Source organism: Echinops telfairi, unplaced genomic scaffold (genome assembly GCF_000313985.2).
Source record: "Echinops telfairi isolate 266 unplaced genomic scaffold, ASM31398v2 ScPeMD7_23;HRSCAF=83, whole genome shotgun sequence".
NCBI classification, from domain to species: Eukaryota; Metazoa; Chordata; class Mammalia; order Afrosoricida; family Tenrecidae; genus Echinops; species Echinops telfairi.
In genome coordinates, this window is record NW_022103920.1 from 59,397,553 (window position 1) to 59,416,071 (window position 18,519).

An 18,519-nucleotide genomic window follows, 5' to 3' on the forward strand; every position below is an offset into this window, starting at 1 on the left:
AAGGTAGAATTGGGATCATGATAGTGGGGGGGCAGGAAGAATTTAAGAACTAGAGGAAAGATGTATTTTTCATCTTTGCTACACTGCACCCTGACTGGCTCTTCTCCTCCCGGTGACCTTTCCATAAGGGGATGTCCAGTTGCCTACAGATGGGCTTTGAGTCTCCAATTTTCACTCCCCCTCATTCACAATGATATGATTTTTTGTTCTTTGATGCCTGACACATAATCCCTTCAACACCTCGTGATCACACAGGCTGGTGTGCTTCTTCCATGTGGGCTTTCTTGCTTCTGAACTAGAGGGCTGCTTGTTGACCTTCAAGCCTTTAAGACCCCAGGTGCTATATCATTTGATAGCCGGGCACCATCAGCTTTCTTCGCACACATTTGTCTTCAGCGATAGTGTCAGGAAGGTGAGCATCATGGAATGCCAGTTTAATAGAACAAAGTTACTTGAGTGGAGGCCCATGTCCATCTATTACCTTAATACTAAGCCTATAAATATATTCACATAGATCCATTTCCCCATTATCATATATTAACATATTTACATATGTACATGACTGTATTTAGACCTCTATAAATGCCCTTTGCCTCCTAGTCCTTTCCTCTATTTCCTTTTACTTTCCTCTTTTCTCACTATCATGCTCAGCCTTCATTTGGGTTTCTGTAATTCCTCTTGGTTACATTGCCCTTGATCAGTCCCTACCAGGCCTCTTATACCCTCCTTGCCACTGATTTTGGATCACTTGTTCCCTTGTCCCTGGGTTGGTTAACACCACTTCCTTTCACCCATGTACCCCTCTCCCATGTACCCCTGGAACCATTGGTCCCATTGTTTTCTCCTTCAGACTGTTCATCCAGCCTATCTTATCTACATAGACCTGCAGAGATAAGAATATGCACAAAAACAAGACAGCAAAACAAAGTGACAAGTGACAAGAGAAAACAAAACAACAACAAAAAACAATGACAAAAAAAGAAAAGCCTGTGTAAATAGTTCATGGTCTCTTTGTTGACCTTTAGGGTGTTTTCCGGTCAAGTCTGATGGGCTGCCATGCCCTGGCCCCAAAGTCTATGTTTGGTACTTCCTCGGTACTTCCTTGCTCTGCTCCCTTATATTTTGGCATGTATTCATTCATCTGCCCACCCATCCATTTAATTAATTAAGGTTCTGTGTCATCCAACTTCATTTGTTTTGATCGCTTTCTTTTTTGCATAGTGATGTGTTCCTGGCTTATTATTATATATCTTCCCCATTCCCCTGTTCCCCCAGACCAGAAATTACAAAATTACCCTTTTACAAAAAAGCCCTTATTAGTAAGTTAATGGTAACTCCGAAACCCAAACCCACCGCTGTCAAGTCGATTCTAGCTCATAGTGACCACAAGGTAGAAGTGCCCCGTAGGGTTTCAAAGGCAGTCAATACTTAAGGAAACAGCCTGCTCCATCTTTTGCCCACAATGCCTCAGCACTGCAGCACCAGGATTATCTAGGAATGCAGAGAGCTCCTAGGTAGTTACAGCCCTTTCAGTGGACAGAGTGAGACCATACAAAAAATATTTTTAAAGAAAAATACTGATCATGAGTTCATGTAGAAATTAATTTAATTTTGCATTACTTATTACTTTGTATGCTGATGGTCTTCAAGCTTAATGATATTAGTATTACTTTTGTAACATACTTGTACATGGTGGCATAGTGATTAAGTACAAAGCTGCTAACTGAAAGGTTAAGGGTTCAAACCCATCAGTCTCTGCAGGAGAAAGTTGTACCCATCAGCTTCTGTAAATAGTCAGCCTTGGAAATCCCTATGGGGCAGTTCTGCTCTGTCCTGTAGGGACTCTGGGAGTTGGAATCAATTTACTGGCAAGAGGTTTGGAACATACAGTGTATATTACCTTATATGTATGCATGTTACATGTAGTATTTTAAAATGATAATGTTCTTGAGTATATATCATTAGTAAAATTGTGCCTTTTGAAATAAACTTCACCACTTTGATATGAAGATTCATGATTTCATTTTGATTTTGATTCTTAGGAATAACTTCCTTTTGATTTCTGGGTTTTAGTTTTTAATTATGTAAAACATTTGTATTGTTCCTGTCAAAAATACAATGTCCATTCAGAGAAGACTATCTTCTACATTATTATTATCACCCTAGTCCCTCCCAATCCCTAACAGCAACTTTTTTTCAAAGCCAGTTTTTGGCTTATTTTTTCAGTTTTCTTTTTGAAGAGAGAAAAAAAATTAGTTTTGTATGTATATATGTAGGTGAAAGTGTCTCTTAGATTCCAATAGAATCGATGGTATAGAAGTACTTCCAAATGAATATTAAAGAATCAAAAATAAGACTTACTGCTCAAACTTTCATAGAGTTTACTGAATATTTGTGTAGTTAGCTTGTATTTATTGTTTGTCCATTTCAATGATAAATGTCTCTAACTCTGTTTTATTAATTAGTGAATTGAATTCCAAGCTGCAAGATACTTTAGAACAAATTGAGGTAAGAAGGGTCACATCATAAGCTAAGCAATTTTTCATTTACAGTGCTTTTTGAATGGCATAAGTGCAACTAATTTCTTGACCTTCATATTATTATTAGGGGTGCTTTACTTTGAATTAGCACTTGTGGCCAAGGCAATCAACTTGCAAACAATATTTTTGGAGTCATAGGATCTGAAAGCACCATTTCTTGAAGTTTAGTCATAGTTATGTCCAGATTACTTAAATTAGAGCCAAAGTACTTCCATGTATTGCTTTTGGATTATCATTTGGTTTTCCTTTTTAGTGTAGTGAGTTGATTTGCTTATGACTAAGTGGCTGATGAAAGCCTTCTTAAATTTCTAAACTGCAAAATAATACTGCTTATAAAAAAATAATGGTAAAAAAAGTAAAAGACCAGGCATGAATATCAAGTTTTGCTGTTTTCCTCTCCATGTCTGTGTGTGTGTATATATATATATATATGTTTATTTAATTATATATATTTTTATTTCAGAGTGTGTCTCTTCCCTTGGCAATCATTGTAAAATAGACTATTCGTTTTAGCAGATATCATAAGAATAATTTCTTCTGGGATTTTGACGCATTTTCCTGATGAGAGGATGTATAAAAAATTTTTTTTTTTTTAGTGGTTCTTTTTTTTTTTTTAGCATTTTATTAGGGGCTCATACAACTGTTATCCCAATCCATACACACATCAATTGTGTAAGCGCATTTGTACATCGTTTCTCAAAACATTTTCTCTCCATTTAAACCCCCGACATTAGGTCCTCATTTTTCCCCTCCCTCCCCGCTCCCCCCTCCCGCATGAGCCCTTGATAGTTTATAAATGGATATTTTGTCATATCTTGCCCTGTCCGACGTCTCCCTTCATCCACTTTTCGGTTGTCTGTCCCCCAGGGAGGATGTCACACACAGTTCCATGTGATCGGTTCCCTCCTTCCTGTTTCGCCACTCACATCACTGGTCCTATAGGGATGTATAAAATTTAAAGCTGAACTCTCAAATAACCTTTTTTGAAAGTAGTTCTTGGTCATGAATATGCTAATTGTTTAAAAAAAACTCAAAACTTAGTTATTTATAATTGTAAAAATGGGTGCTTAAAAAAAAATCTCAAGTTAACAATCTTCTGGTGTACTTTTAATGAGGGCTTTTCTATTGAAAGGTCATTTCTTTACTCTTAATATACAATCTTAGGTTCTCCTTTCAGAGAAAATCTTTTTTTTTTTTTTAATAGAAACTCATAATGTCAATAGATTTAGTTACAGAAGTGTAAACCTTGAAGTATATACTTTTAAGATCCTAACCATTTTTTGCAAATAACTTCCAATTGTTTACAAAGGAGTGTTTTATTATATCTCATAGTCCCACAAATTTAGGTATTTCTTAAGATTTGAGTTTATACTTCAAGGAACATAAAGTTAAGCTAAAAAAAAAAACTCTAAGAAAATATTATTTGCATTTTGTACCCCTAGAGGCTCTAATTCTGGGTTTTAAAAAACGGAAATGTTACTGATATTTTATAAACTTGATTGTAGTTATTAATAAATGATCATTATTTAATAAATAATAATTTTCTAATAAATACTCATTTATTTACAAATTTAAATTTGTTTTGATTGTTAAATTCAACATGATATAAAATCTAGATATTAATTAAAGGAGAGAAATTATTCTTAATATTTCTTATTACCTTGGAGACATGATTTTTTAATCACCTTTTATCTCTTCTTTTAATTCTGTAGGAACAACTGGATGTAGCTCTTTCTAAAATCTGTAAGAATTTTGACATCCACCATTATACCAAGGTTCAACAAGCATACAGACTTCTTGGAAAAACACAGGTCAGTTTTGAAAGGATATTTGCTTTTTTCCTTCACCAGAATCTTGATCTTTATGATTGCGTGAGTCTGAACATTAATAAGGTAGTATCCTTGGTGAATTTCATTTGCTAAAGTAAGTTTAATGCTGTGATAGGAAGTGTATATAGTATGATGACAACATTATGCACTTATGTTTTGCCATCCTCCGCATTTTCAGAATTTGCCGCAGCTCCGGGTTCTGGATCAGGAGCTCCACAGGTTCCTAGATAGGCCAGCTGGACTCGTGCATGGTGCCTACAACCTATTACACATTCTGTGCCTCTCTGTGTATAAACAGGCCACTGCAGTTTTCAAAGGGCTCTAGCCCCAAAATGTGTGTAACTGCTGTCATGATGCATGGCCTTTATGTAGTCTTACTGTTCAAGGCTCCGTTGACAAACTTGGAAGATGTACTGTGGTTTGAAAGTTAATGGTATCTTCTGTGGTACATGTTTTATATTTTTCTTTATGACATTTTAGACATGACAGTTATGTTTCTTTCCTCTGAACTTTCCCCTCTATATTTATAAATACCTTTTAAATATAAGAATTAGCATAAAGCCAGTTCCTATGAGGCAGGGGCCAAATATCTTATAGATTTCCACATTCTTGAAGCTATACTACCACCCATCTCTGAGACTAGCCACTCTCCCTTCCATTAGCACTCTCTTCTTCCTCAGTTGTGTTTGGAAAGCTGCATCAACATCACACAGAACTCATGAATTGTCCGTACAGTTAAGTGAGATCAAGATCAACAGCTACAACTCGGGATCAAGATCAGAAAGCATCCACGAAAAATCTCCCTTTATAGTTCAAGACGGTTCTCTCCTCATGACCATAAAGGGATCCTATCGGCTTTTGAAGACAGCCTTCTCTCAGCGCTGATCTGCCACCGCGGTTTCTGCTGCTGGGCCACGACCAGCCTTGCTGTCTTCAAGCCACAGCCTTGACTGTGTTTGCAGGGTTTTTAGGCCATTCCTTACCTCTTCTGTCTGCTCTTTTCTGCTGCTTCTCTTCTTGCTGCTTTCTGCCTACGGAACCTCAGAGGGGTGGGGTGTGGGGGATGGGGAAGATTACTGGCTGCTTAGATCTACAAGTTCCTTGTCAATTTCAAGACAGGGCCCTCTCGTCAAGGTCAAGAACTGACCACTCCCTTCTCTATAGGCCACTTCCTTTGGACTTTTGGCTATAGATAATTCATTTGCAGTGTCTATTGACCAGCCCAAGGAAGGTGCCTACCAATCAGAGAGCAGGCTGCAAGAAGTCAAGTTGTTTATAGCTTACTCAGAAAATGTCCGTCAACCTGGACACAACTCAAAAACCTTGTGAGGTAGAAACCAGGGCAAAGGGAATGCCTTAGAGCTTGGGGGGGGAATCTCTGATTTTCCAAAGAAGCAAGACAATAAAAACTGTATAGTTTCTCAGGTACCGTACATTCTGATGGAGGACACCAACCACATTAGAAGGTCCAGGATAAAGTGGGAGAAATGTGTAGAATAAAACTCAGTCATAAAAAGACCAGGCTTACTCGTCACCTACATGGAGTTGTGTGCAGATAGAGATTGGTGGAAGTCTTGAGATTATTACTCTCAGACACCCTTCAGGTCTGGAAATGAATTCACTCTTCACGGTTCAATTTTTAGCCAAAAAAATAGGTGTAAAGATAGGGAGCAATGACACTAGTAAGGTGCTCACACCTTAGAATCATCACCCAGTTGATATAAATGACAGCATTTATCCAAGGACAAAGTTCAGAAGGGTTAGGAAAGAAGGATTGGAAACAGGAAACAAGGAAGAAATAGGATAGATTGTATTATTGTAGGGATTGCTATCAATGAGATGAAATAAAATGTGTGAATTGTGAAATGTTGAATGACAAACTAATCTGCTTTGTAAACTTTCACTCAGTTCACAATAAAAGATTAAAAGGAAATTGAATATGATGCTGGTTGAGTGGTTTTAACTCATTGACTCTGTTCAGATAGGATTTCCAAGGCTATACATCTTGACTTGAGCAGATAGCCTCATCTTTCTCACATGGAGTGGTTTGTGTGTTTGAACTTTCCGTTGGCAGCCCTATACCTACCTGACCTTGCTATTAGGGGTCCTAACCAGTGCTATCAAAATATAAATTATGACTAGAGATGGAATGAAGGTAAGTACTGATTTATATGGGCTTGTCAATAAAGGCTTCTTTGGGAAGGGTGACCTTTGATAAGTGCCCCCCATGATGTAAAGGAATGATTATCTGTTAGCAGAGGAGATCCTGAGGTATGACTGTACATGACAAGGTTGAGATAGTTCAAACACAGCAGTGTTCATGATTCAGACTTATCCTTAGCAGTGTGTTGCTTTGGCGTGTTGAAGCGTTATTTGCAAAGAATCCACATTACAGTTGCGCACTTCTGTGAATAACAGTGATTTTTGCACTGGCCGCTATAGTTGGTGAGGATTTTCTCCTGTGTTTTTCCAGTCTGTCGACATTTTCTTCTATTAATAACATGAAATTATGTTATGTGTTTTCTTTACACAGACAGCAATGGATCAACTTCACATGCACTTCACCCAAGCCATTCACAATACTGTGTTTCAAGTTGTTCTTGGCTATGTGGAGCTGTGTGCAGGAAATACAGATACAAAATTCCAAAAGCTGCAATATAAGGATCTTTGTACCGTATGTAGTAATCCTACTCTCCTTTAGTTTTTAAATTTGTACTCCATTCATTTTAGTACTTCCTGGTTGAAAAGGCTACTGAAATCAAATGTGCTTGTCAAGAGTCTCCTTCTACTACTGTATTTCTTTACTAGTACAGGACTAGTGGACCGAGGCATACACTTGAGAAGAGATGATTGAGTGGCACAAAGTTGTGCAGCACAATTTACTAATTAAATGTCTAGGAAAAATGCCTCAAAGAATAAAATGAATCAAGATTTAAAGTGCTGTAACTTGCTAAGTATAGGCCAGTTTCCTTTTCATTATTCAGTTTCTGTTAATCATTAAAAACAGTTCATCTCAGTTAAGGATACATGAGACTTGAAAGGGTTTGTAACTTGTTTGCTATTGAGTGCCATTGAGTCATTGAGTAACCTGGTAAAGATGTATTCATTATGATCAGAGTTCCTGTAAGATAAGTTCAAGCAGCATCAAGTGTCTTAAGTGGTTAACACAGTTCTCTAAGGTTCCTAAGGAAAGCAAAACTATATTTTTATGAGGAGGCTGTAAACTTTCTAGTTGGGTCTTGAAGGAATTCCACAAGCAGAGTGTATGTGGATGGTCGAGGGGTGTAGAGGAAATACTTAGAGCAGTAGCACGGAATGGAGAACACAGAGCAGGTGAGAGTCAGTACGTTATACAGCTTGGTTTAACTAATTGGATGTCTGTTTGGTAATTTGCTGTTTCTGGATACATTCCAGGGTATGAGTGGCCATGGATTGCATGTTTCAGACTGTGCTTTCCTTAGCTAGTAACCAGCCTTCGTTGTCCTGAGTGGAAGTGGAGGGGCTTTCTGTACCCCTGACACTGGGTCAAGTGTGATAAGGTCTTTTTGCGGTCTAGTTCTAAGAACCCTTGCTTGAAACTGACTGCTGGGTGATTTATTTGTGTGTGTGTGTGTGTGTTATCACTAATAAAAGAGCCATGCCCACTTTTAGAGTGTAGCATACAGCTATCCACAGATACAAAAATATGACTTACTGATAGAAAACCATTCTTGAAACCTGCCAATAAACCCTAGTATGATCTTGATCGTGTTGTATATTTAAGTGCTGCCTTGCTTGTGTGATGATCTCGGACATCATTAGGGGTCAGCAGCGCTTTATCAATGGAAACACTGGAAGAATTATATAACTGTATTTTGATTATACATACTTTGTTGCATCGTAGTGTTAAGCTACCTGTCTGATGATTGCAGCTAAATGACCAAAAAGCTGAAGAATTGTAGTATAAAGACCTTATATTTCTCAATTGAAGGGAACTAGTTACTTAGTAAGTTGGCATTCTGTACCTGTGCCTTTATGGAAATGTGAAAGCACACATTTACGTGAGATTACTCTTGGTCAATACGGGTGATTATTTGTGTTTTTAAGTCATGGATGGTCTTAGACTGGAGCAAAGTAAGCTTTACCACAAACTTCTGTAACTTTGCCTATGCTGAAAGTCAGAGTGTTGTGGCACAGAGACACTCTAGTTTGTTTGCTTTCGTCGTTGAGGTCCGCAAACATGAAGTGTGGGTGCACGAAGGAGGATTACCTAGTAAGGCACAACATTGGGCCCCAAACATTGCTCATCCAGCTTGGGGCTTTTCCCACTGGTTGGGGTTACCTCTCTGCTTTCTGCGGGTCAGAAAGGGCTCTGCCAGTCATCTTTTGCGCAGGATATAGTTAGAGGTTGACGAGACTTTGGAACCACGTGGCTCAGGCAGTTATGTGGGCCCAGAGCCCAGACCCTCTGATAGGTGTTTGATCCCTGGGCCTAATGCTGTTTTCACCCGCAGGAGAAGCAGTGATCCTTGTAGCAGCTTCTGGTGATGTGGGTTCACAGTGTTGGCAGCATTGATGGAAGGCTATTGATAAGGCTTTGTGTTGAAATCGTCCAAAGGTGGGAGATTGGAAGTTCTGAGAGGTCGCCAAAACATTGATTCTTTTTGTTTGTCTGGATGCCATTAGAATGTCACGTGTACATATGAGACAAGAACAAAGTATTACTTTTAAGGATATTCCTAAGAGTTTTGTTTTGATACTTTTAATATAAAAGTCATCTTCGTAAATTTTGTCAGCATTTGACAGCAGAGATTTCTGTGGAGTATAAAAATAAGTTATGTAACATGAGTTAAGAGATTAAATTTAATATTGTCTCTTTTTTAATATTTACCTTTCAACTTTCAGAAGTTGCTTCAAAGTGAAAGAGACTGCTTATGTTCATTGCTGGATTTGCACTGTTCTTTGAAAACGGCCTGTTGATTCTTACTAATTTCTTTTTTTGGTATGTGTGCGTAAGGAAGGCTGAGGTGGGGCTGGTCTTGTCTACTTCATCGCTTTTGTTCTGTCCCCAGGTAGGTTGGCCGAGGTGGTGAATAGTAGTCCTGAAAGATTGCAGGCTTACTTTGAGCCCTGAAATGATGTATAGTGATGGGATGGGAAATCAGATTTGTGGATTTTGTCCAAGCTTTCATCAAGAGTGGATTAAGTGCACAGGAACCTATTTTGATATTCAAATGTGCGCTGTAGTGGAAAAAGTTATATTGACCTTTGTGGGTTACAAAATCCACATTTGTCAATCTTCTTTAAATTCTGCCTCCTGGGATATTTACCTTTTATAATCACCAAAGTCACTAGACGTGCCTGTTGTTGTCCGTCCAGAGGTTATGGGATTTTTTATTTGTGGTTGCTTAAAATTTCCCTTTCTGAATTTTTACCGTGTCCATAACAGATGATTGCTCCTTTGTCTTTCCCCTCACCTCAGAGCCTTCTTCAGGAGAAATTGATGCTCGTAGCATTCAGTCAGGGTATCAGTATAAAAAAGGTTTGAACACAGAGAGATATTTGGTCGTAATTAAATTTTTAGTTCCCATAAAACAAACAGAAAAACAAACAAAGAAAACAACAACAAAAACCCTATTAGTTGGTTTTCTAGGATGTCTCTGAATATTTTCTAAGTTGATCAATTCAAGATTTTCATTGTCTTTATTTAGAATGTTACAAGGTTGCATAGAACCGGAATTACATTATGGTGTATTTCTTCCTCTGCTAAGTGTTGGATTGCTAACGACAAGGTTGGTGTTTCAAACCTACCCACTTCTGCTGAAGAAAGATACTCTCTACTCCCGCAGACTTGTGGTCTCGGAAACCCCAAGCAGCAGTTCTGCTCCGTTCTGCAGGGCGGCCGTGAATTGGGATCACCTCGGTGGGAGTGCTGAAGCAGACTGGCAGCCCTTTTCTTCTGACATACTTCTGACACACCCAGGCCTGCACTTGGGCACATGCTACTCACCCACCTCTCCATTTCAAGTCAAGTTCTTGACGGTTTGTGCCACCCAGGAACATCCATGCTAAAGGACGCCCCTTTAATTGGAACTTGAATTAGGTTTTAATGCCACATATTTAGTATTCAGTGAATTAATTAAACCAGCAATGAAAGATAGGCAGGGATTAAAAAGATTTTAAGTGGAAAAGTTGTGGAAATGGTGCCAGCTGGGATCTGGGGCTTTTCAATACCTTGTCTAGGCCGGTTTATCCATTGTTGTCTGCAAGTATGAAGAAATGATTGCTGAGTGGAAGTTGTATGTGTTGTTACTTTGCAAAGCCAGAATCTCTTCTTGGCCTCGTCAGTTTATTTTTAGATTTCTTAGGTAATTATTTATATATTGGTTTCTTTGAATCTCTTTAGTTATGATTCACTCATCATTGTCTAATAAGAATCTCACTTTGAAATCTGGAGGTGATTATATAAAGTAACGAGAGAAGCAAACCAGCTCTTTGCCAGGGAGTTGATTCTGACTCGTGGAGACCCTGTACGACAGAGTAGAAGTGCTCCCTTGGGTTTCCAAAGCTGTACATCTTGGTGGGAGCCGATCACTAAGTCTTTTTCCCATAGAGCAGCTGGTGGGTTCAAACCACCAATCATCTGGTCAGTGGCTGACATAGGCCTCCAATGAGAGAACATTAGTTGCTAATGACCTAATTGTAATGCTTAAAACATGAGAAGCATTCTTCACTATGAGCCCACCAGTTGACTACATAGTAGTAGCAGAATGTGATCTTGGGAGTTCAGTTCTCAAATGAAGTGACTTCCACTTAATGGCAGTCTGTTCTGTGCGTACGGAGATGAACCTCTGGTCTGAAATCTAATGACAGTATGTGTTTTTATTTACCCAATTTGCCTTTCCTCCTTACTCTAAATTGTTTTTATCTACATTCCTTTCTTTTTTAGAATGTAAACTTAAGAAAGAATCAGCTGGTTATATGGTGGTACCCAGTGTGTCATTGTACTGTGCATATATTTTGCTTGTATATATGAACGTTGTGAAGATAATTAAATTTGGATTATTTTATCATTGTTTCCTCCTTTGGGAGACTTCGGTATATACAATTAGTGAATTATATCTATAAATGATTTTGTTTAGAGAGAAAAGAGCTTGTTATGTATTACTATATATAACTTCAATTTATTTTTAAATTTCCTCTACTTTCTGTGTATGTTTTCCTCAAATCTATTAAACTTCAACAAATCCCTATGAAGTGACATAATAAGGGACCTCCTATAGAAGATAGCAGTTCTCAGATTCAGTTTTCTGTTTTTTTAAACTGTGTCAAGTATAATAGAAATTAATTGGTGAACTATAACACAATTATTTGTAGAGGCTTAATTTTTCTTTGGGGAAAAAAAATAAGACTATAATACTGCCTTCTTTCTCCTGAGAAGAATGTTGAACTATAATTAGATTAAATTTGTGTGCATAATCATATACATTTATGTAAAGTTGAGTTTATGAAAGGAAGGAAAATTGACTTTTAGAAGAATACCTTTATTCAGGTGAAAGGATGCTGAGTGGTAGCCCAGAGCTTTTAGTGAGTTTTGCTTTTATTTGAGCTCTTGTAGTCATGTTCTGACCCTGACATCACTCAGTGTCCTTTATAGGGCTCTGTGTTGTGCGCATGGTATGAGGATAGATGTTGGGTGTAGTGCTGGCTGTTGTGAAAGTAAACCAAAGGGGGCGGAAATCAAGACTGGTTGATAATAAAGATGGCAATTATAAAAGTAAACATGAAAAGTTACCCTAAATTATAAAGATGCAGCAATATTTAAAATGTATCTTTGCAAGTTATGTGTATATCGGGATAGCCTTTCTAACTCTTCTGTGACTAGGTACGTACCTATAATCAATGTAGGTATACTCAGAAGTGTCATGTCCTGTATTCCTCCCATTTCTTGACATTTTATTTTTCCCTTCCATACTTTTTACTTCTTTATAAGCTTGTGATTTATCTTATGCATATCTCCCCTAATTTAGCATTTGTCTTTTGACCTTGCTTATGCTGTTTTTATTTTTATATTGCAACTTTAAAAACAATTTTTATGTCCAAACCCACTGCCATGAAGTTGACCCACAGCAACCGTGTAGGATTGAGTAGAACTGCTGCTTAGAGATTCTGAGACAGTACATCTTTACAGGAACCAACAATCTCTTTATCCTGGAGAAGGAATGATGTGTTTGAACCACTGCACTTGCAGTTAACAGCCCAGTGCTTAGGCCACTGCATCACTAGGTCTCCTTTAAAAGTTTTGACAGTATAGTTAAAATGAAGGAGCCATGATGGTACAGTGATAAAGCCCTAAGTTGCTAAATCCAAAGGTCAGTGGTTCAAGCCCACAAGCCACTGCACGTGAGAAGAGATGTGGCTTTGCTATTAACAGCCTTGCAGACCTTAGGGGGCAGTTCTATTTTTTTCCTTTGGGGAAATTTACATTGCTGTTTGTGACAGCATTTGTCAATTCAGTAATTTTTGTCGACTGTGGTTTTGTGAATACAATTTGATTGACAGAATATAGACCCATATTACTATTGATTATTAAAAAGCCATGCTGAAAAGGGAGTTACCATTGTATTTCCTTCTTAGGTATATCAATGAAAGGAATTTTCTTTTTTTTAATTGGGATTTAATACATATACCATATTCTTCCATAGCTCAATCACGTCCCGTAGAGTTGTACAATTGCTACCACAATCAGTTTCCAAACATTCTTTTTCTACCTGGGCAGAAAGGAATTTTCTTATTTCTGGTTTTTGAAAGATAAGAGATAATCCAATCGGGTTTTGTTATTCATGGTAGTTGTGTTCCATGTAGCTTCTGTGGACATTGGATTATGAACCAACTTTGATCTGCCTCAGTTTGGACTTCTGCTGCTGCTGTGCAGTGGCTAGTGACTGTGGAAGCATCCGACTAATTTAGCAAGTCGGAGGGTCTTTGAATATGCAATCCTTTAGTAATGAGAGTGGACTATATGACATTTGATTACTGGTAGATGTTGATGTAATAATTTGAAAGGTGGCTTTTCTTATTTTCTTTAGCACGTCACACCAGACAGCTATATCCCATGCCTTGTTGACCTCTGCAAAGCATTGTGGGAAGTTATGCTTAGCTATTACAGGACTATGGAATGGCATGAAAAGCATGACAATGAGGACACTACTTCAGCCTCTGGTAGGACATTACTTCATTTTATTTTACCACATCTCCTGAATCAGGAGAAAGAAAAAAAGGCCAGCATGAGTTAACGGATTTTATGGACTGTAGTGACCATAGGTTAAATGTTCACTTAAGAGAGTGACCCACATGCTATAAGGGCTCCACTCCTTACCTTTGGGGGTTAATTGCTTTCCCCCTTTTTTTTCCAAGTGGAAGATGGTATCAGTTTACAGGGGTACATTCTTGTTGGCCTTACCAAATGCAAAATAAATTGTCCACTTCTATCCCGTTGGATCTGACTCAAAGTGACCCTATGTGGGGTTTCTGAGGCAGAGAGCCTGAATTTTATTTCAAGGAATGACTAGTGTGTTTGAACTGCCAATCTTGTGGTTTGTAACCCATGCTTACCTGACAACAACCAGGTAAGGGTTGTTGGGAAAGGGCTGTTTTATTTGTTCTAAGAGATCATTTGGTTATAAACTAGGTAAAACTGTGGTCTGTCTAAATTTAGTATTACTACTAAATGTTGAATACTAAATTATTTTGCTAAATTTTAAGTTTTATAAAATAACTTAAGTTTTTAATGAAACTAGATCTTAAAACTAATAGTTCTATTGGTTTCTTCCTAAATATACAGTGGAACTTAAAATTTCATAAGGAATAATGATATCTTAAAATATTAATATTTTAAGTAGAAAATACAACATAAATTATAGTTGCCAGTGAAACAATATTGAACAAGTCTTTGAGAAATTATTGTATTTGCTAGATATTATATGTAAATTGCTTAAGCTATTTCATAGAACATGTAACATTTATTTCAAGTGATTATTCATGAATATTAGCTAAGATTAAATGTTAATAATTTCATAATTTAATTTATCAGCATCTTATTTAGTATGGGCAAAAATAAATATACAGTAACTTTAAAAAATCATATATATTACTGTGATTATTCAATTAGCTATTTAAATAACTTGTAAATTCCAAACACGTTTCTGTGGTTGGGTGGGTAGAAGGAATACCCAAGTATTATTGTTTGATGTGTTATCAAATTTGATAATATAAAAGATATAATTTTAATCTATGTCTTAATTCATAAAAAATTCAAAAACATAGCTAGCAAAGAATTAAGAATGGAGATTTCTATGGGAGGATCTTCATCTCTCAGGAATATTTTTGAGCAGTGGAAACAAAAAGTGGAGGGGAAAGGGTTGGGAACTTGCCCAGGACTGCTCTCTTACCTCTGTGCAGTCTCCCCTGGGGTACTACTATCCTTTGATGGCCAGTTACCAAAGTGAGAACTTGAAGTTACTTATAAGCTTCAGGTTACTGCTTAAAACAGTGGGCTGAAAAACAACACATACACACAACTCAAATGTAGCTATCTTATTATTGCTTACCTTTTCCTCAGTGAGTCCTATTGAATGCCATGTTAAAGACCTAAGTCCTTGGTGGGTGATTTACACCTCATGTCCTGGCTGTTTATGTTATTAAAGGGAAAAGTTCACTCTGACTGGTCAGCAGTATCCTCTCTGATTTACTATTTATTTGTTGTTAATTTAATACTTTTAATTTTGAAATAGTTTGAGGTACACAAGATGTCACAAAAATAGTAGAATTTCCATGTACTCTGTATGTAACATCTTGTATAGCTATGGAGCATGATCACAAAAAAGTTGGCATTAGTATAGGACTATAAACTCAAATTTAGACCTTATTTGGATTTTACCTGTTTTTATATACATTTATTGTGCATGTGTGTGTGTGTAAGTATGAAAGTTTATTGCATGTAGATACGTATAACAGGACTGTTGTGTTATCACAAAGGACTCTTTTTTTTTAAACATTTTATTAGGGGCTCATACAACTGTTACCGCAATCCATACACACATCAATTGTGTAAAGCGCATTTGTACATCATTCTCAAAACATTTTCTCTCCACTTAAACCCCCGACATTAGGTCCTCATTTTTCCCCTCCCTCCCCGCTCCCCCCTCCCTCATGAGCCCTTGATAGTTTATAAATTGGTATTTTGTCATATCTTGCCCTGTCCGACGTCTCCCTTCACCCACTTTTTGGTTGTCTGTCGCCCAGGGAGGAGGTCACACACAGTTCCTTGTAATCGTTTCCCTCTTTCCTACCCATTCTCCCTTTACCCTCCCTGTTTCGCCACTCAACACCACTGATCCTGTAGGGCTCATCCCCCCTGGATTCCCTGTATTTTCAGTTCCTATCTGTACCAGTGTACATCCTCTGGTCTAGCCAGACTTGCAAGGTTGAATTCGAGTCATGGTAGTGGGAGTGGGGAGGAAACATTTAGGAACTAGAGGAAAGTTGTATTTCTCATCGTTGTTACATCGCACCCTAACTGGCTCATCTCCTCCCCGAGACCCCTCTGCAAGGGGATCTCCAGTGGCCTACTAATGGGCTTTGGATCTCCACACCGCACTCCCCCATCATTCACTATGGTAAGATTTTTTGTTCTGATGATGCTTTATACCTGATCCCTTCGACACCCACAAAGGACTCTTTATGGTGTTACTTTTCTATAGTCACACCCTTCCTTAGCCTTATCTACTGGCAACCACCGATCCATGATCCATTGCTATAATTTTGTCACTTAGAACGTATATAACTGCATAACTGGAGTAAGACTATGCATATAACCTTTGGGAGCTTGCTTTTTCACTCAACATAGCCTTAAGATCAGCTAAGTTATTGTTTGTCCATAATTCATTCCTTTTTATAGCTGAGTTAAATTCCATGATAAGGATTTTATACCATGACCTATTGAAATACATTGGGGTTGTATCCAGTTTTGCCTATTTTAAATAATCACGTTACAAACATTAATACACCAATTTTTGTGTGAATGTTCTAATATTTTTAAGGTAAATGCCCTTTCCTTTGTTTTAGAAACTCTTCTTTACCCCATAGAAATAGAACAGAAAAAACAAACAATAACAAAATTTCTGTAAGTGGTAGGAAAGGTCTTGTTTCTCTTTCTCTCTTTTTTTTTTTTTCTCTTTCTCAAACCCATTATTTATTGTGATGAGTTAGTATTTATATTTTCCCTTTTGAGAAAAATTACTTTTTGTATCTGCTTGATTTTTTTTTTTTAAAGGCTGGAGGTTATTTGGATTATGGTTACATAACTAACTTTAGAAATCAGTATAAACCAACGCTGGTTATGAACCTTACATTGGGTACATTAACCTGAAGCTACTAAAACTAGCATTGTATTAGAATGCACACAGAATTTTGATCTGACTAGCTTTTATTCCTGGTGTTAGATAATTTATGTATATTGACAATGCTACTTTAGTCTTGATTTACCTTAAATTTATTTCATAAAATGTTAATAAAAATGATCTTATTACAGGCACCCCCCACCAAAAAAAAACCAAAACAAAACATAATCTATGAGAGTTGAAATTGAAAAAATTTGGAAAGCAAAAGCATTTTTGAATAAATCTAAAAACATGTTACATCTTTTATTTCTAGAAGGGAATAATATGCTGGGCACTGAAGAAATGAATTTTGATCGGGGCTACGTCAAAAAGAAATTAGAACATGGACTTACACGAATATGGCAGGTTTGGTTTTCTTTTATTTCTCTCAAAAGCATTAAAAACCTTGATATCTGAGTTATTTTAGAAATTCACTTTTCAGTATTTATTTCTTTTTGTGATATATTTCATTATTTGTTAGTTTTTCTTTGACAGGAGTTGATTATTCAATTTAATACTTGAAATTCTATTGATAATTAAATTTGATTTTAAGTGCTCGTAGAATCTTAATCTTTAAACCTCCCATGGATTTATTTATATATTTATTGACTACATTTTTGCGTTTAGTAATCCTGTAAATAATTTGTTTTTCTTTTTTGGTACCATGCAAAGCAAAAACATAAAACAAAACTGACTGCCATCAAATTGATTCTGACTCATAAGTGACCCTATAGGACAAGATAGAACTGCCTCTGAGTTTTATGAGGTTGAAAATCTCAGCGTTATCTGTGGACCTGGTATTGGGCTTGAACTATCAACCTTTTGATTAGCAGCCATTGCATAACCCAGGACACCACTAGGAATCTTTGTTAGTGTGGGTAGACTAGAGAAACAAATCCAGGGACACTTATGTGTGCATAAGAAAGAGCATTATAAACAAGAGCAATTGAACATTGAGAAAACATATGAACCCAATCCAGATCAAGTCCATAAGGTCCAATATTAACCCATAGGTCGGATACTAATCTATAAAGTCCTCGTCAGACTCAGTTTTGTGGATACAGTTGCATTGTAAGCATCTCAGCACTGGCTTCTCCGCCTCCAGAGGTCTGGTTGTGTCAGGGTAGGTCCATGTGGTTTCTCCAGTTCCCAGGGCACAGAACCATGTGTCTATTCAGTAGTGTATCTCCCAGAGAGTGAGTAGAGAGAGGGAAGTGGCTCCCGCCTCCAAGGAGGAAATACAGGAGTTCCCAGAATTCTCGGGAGGCTTCATTGGCTATGACCCGATTAGCAGATTAGACGCCACCCCTTCACTCCTAATCCTCTCAAGTCCCAAATTGACACCAGATTTTGTAACTACCACAGGCTCCTAGGGAAAGAATTGGTGGCTCAGTGGTAGAATTCTCACCTTCCACATGGGGAACCTGGTGAATGTACCTCTCAATGTGGTACCAAACTTGCTGCTTATTCTTATTTCATTTATTTGTATTTGTATTTTCTGAAAAATTTTAAATCCAGCTTTAGGAACAGGATTGTTAAATAGTTGACAGGGTTGGGTCAGATTCTATAAATAATGAGATTTTTCTAAGTCAAAATTCTACGGGCTTTAAGGGAATCTTCCTAACATAAATAATTATTGGAAAAATGTTTTCTTAAGGGTTTCCATCCTCCCTCCTCCATTTTCTTTCCAGTAGTAGTCCAGTTGTTGTTTTCAGATATTTACATTTCTTT

The 18,519-nt window shown here is 37.3% G+C and overlaps 1 protein-coding gene across 2 annotated transcripts in view; it reads left to right on the plus strand.

Moving 5' to 3' along the window:
* Positions 1–18,519, plus strand: part of VPS50 (VPS50 subunit of EARP/GARPII complex) — a 131,351-nt gene that overhangs the window by 47,796 nt on the left and 65,036 nt on the right. The window contains exons 10-14 of one of the 2 annotated variants that reach the window (XM_004702659.3): positions 2,466–2,508; positions 4,253–4,351; positions 6,903–7,043; positions 13,438–13,570; positions 17,063–17,154. In XM_004702659.3, the coding sequence (XP_004702716.1) occupies positions 2,466–2,508; positions 4,253–4,351; positions 6,903–7,043; positions 13,438–13,570; positions 17,063–17,154 (508 nt within the window). The remainder of the gene's footprint in view (positions 1–2,465; positions 2,509–4,252; positions 4,352–6,902; positions 7,044–13,437; positions 13,571–17,062; positions 17,155–18,519) is intronic. The other variant, XM_045288778.1, reaches the window with a different exon arrangement.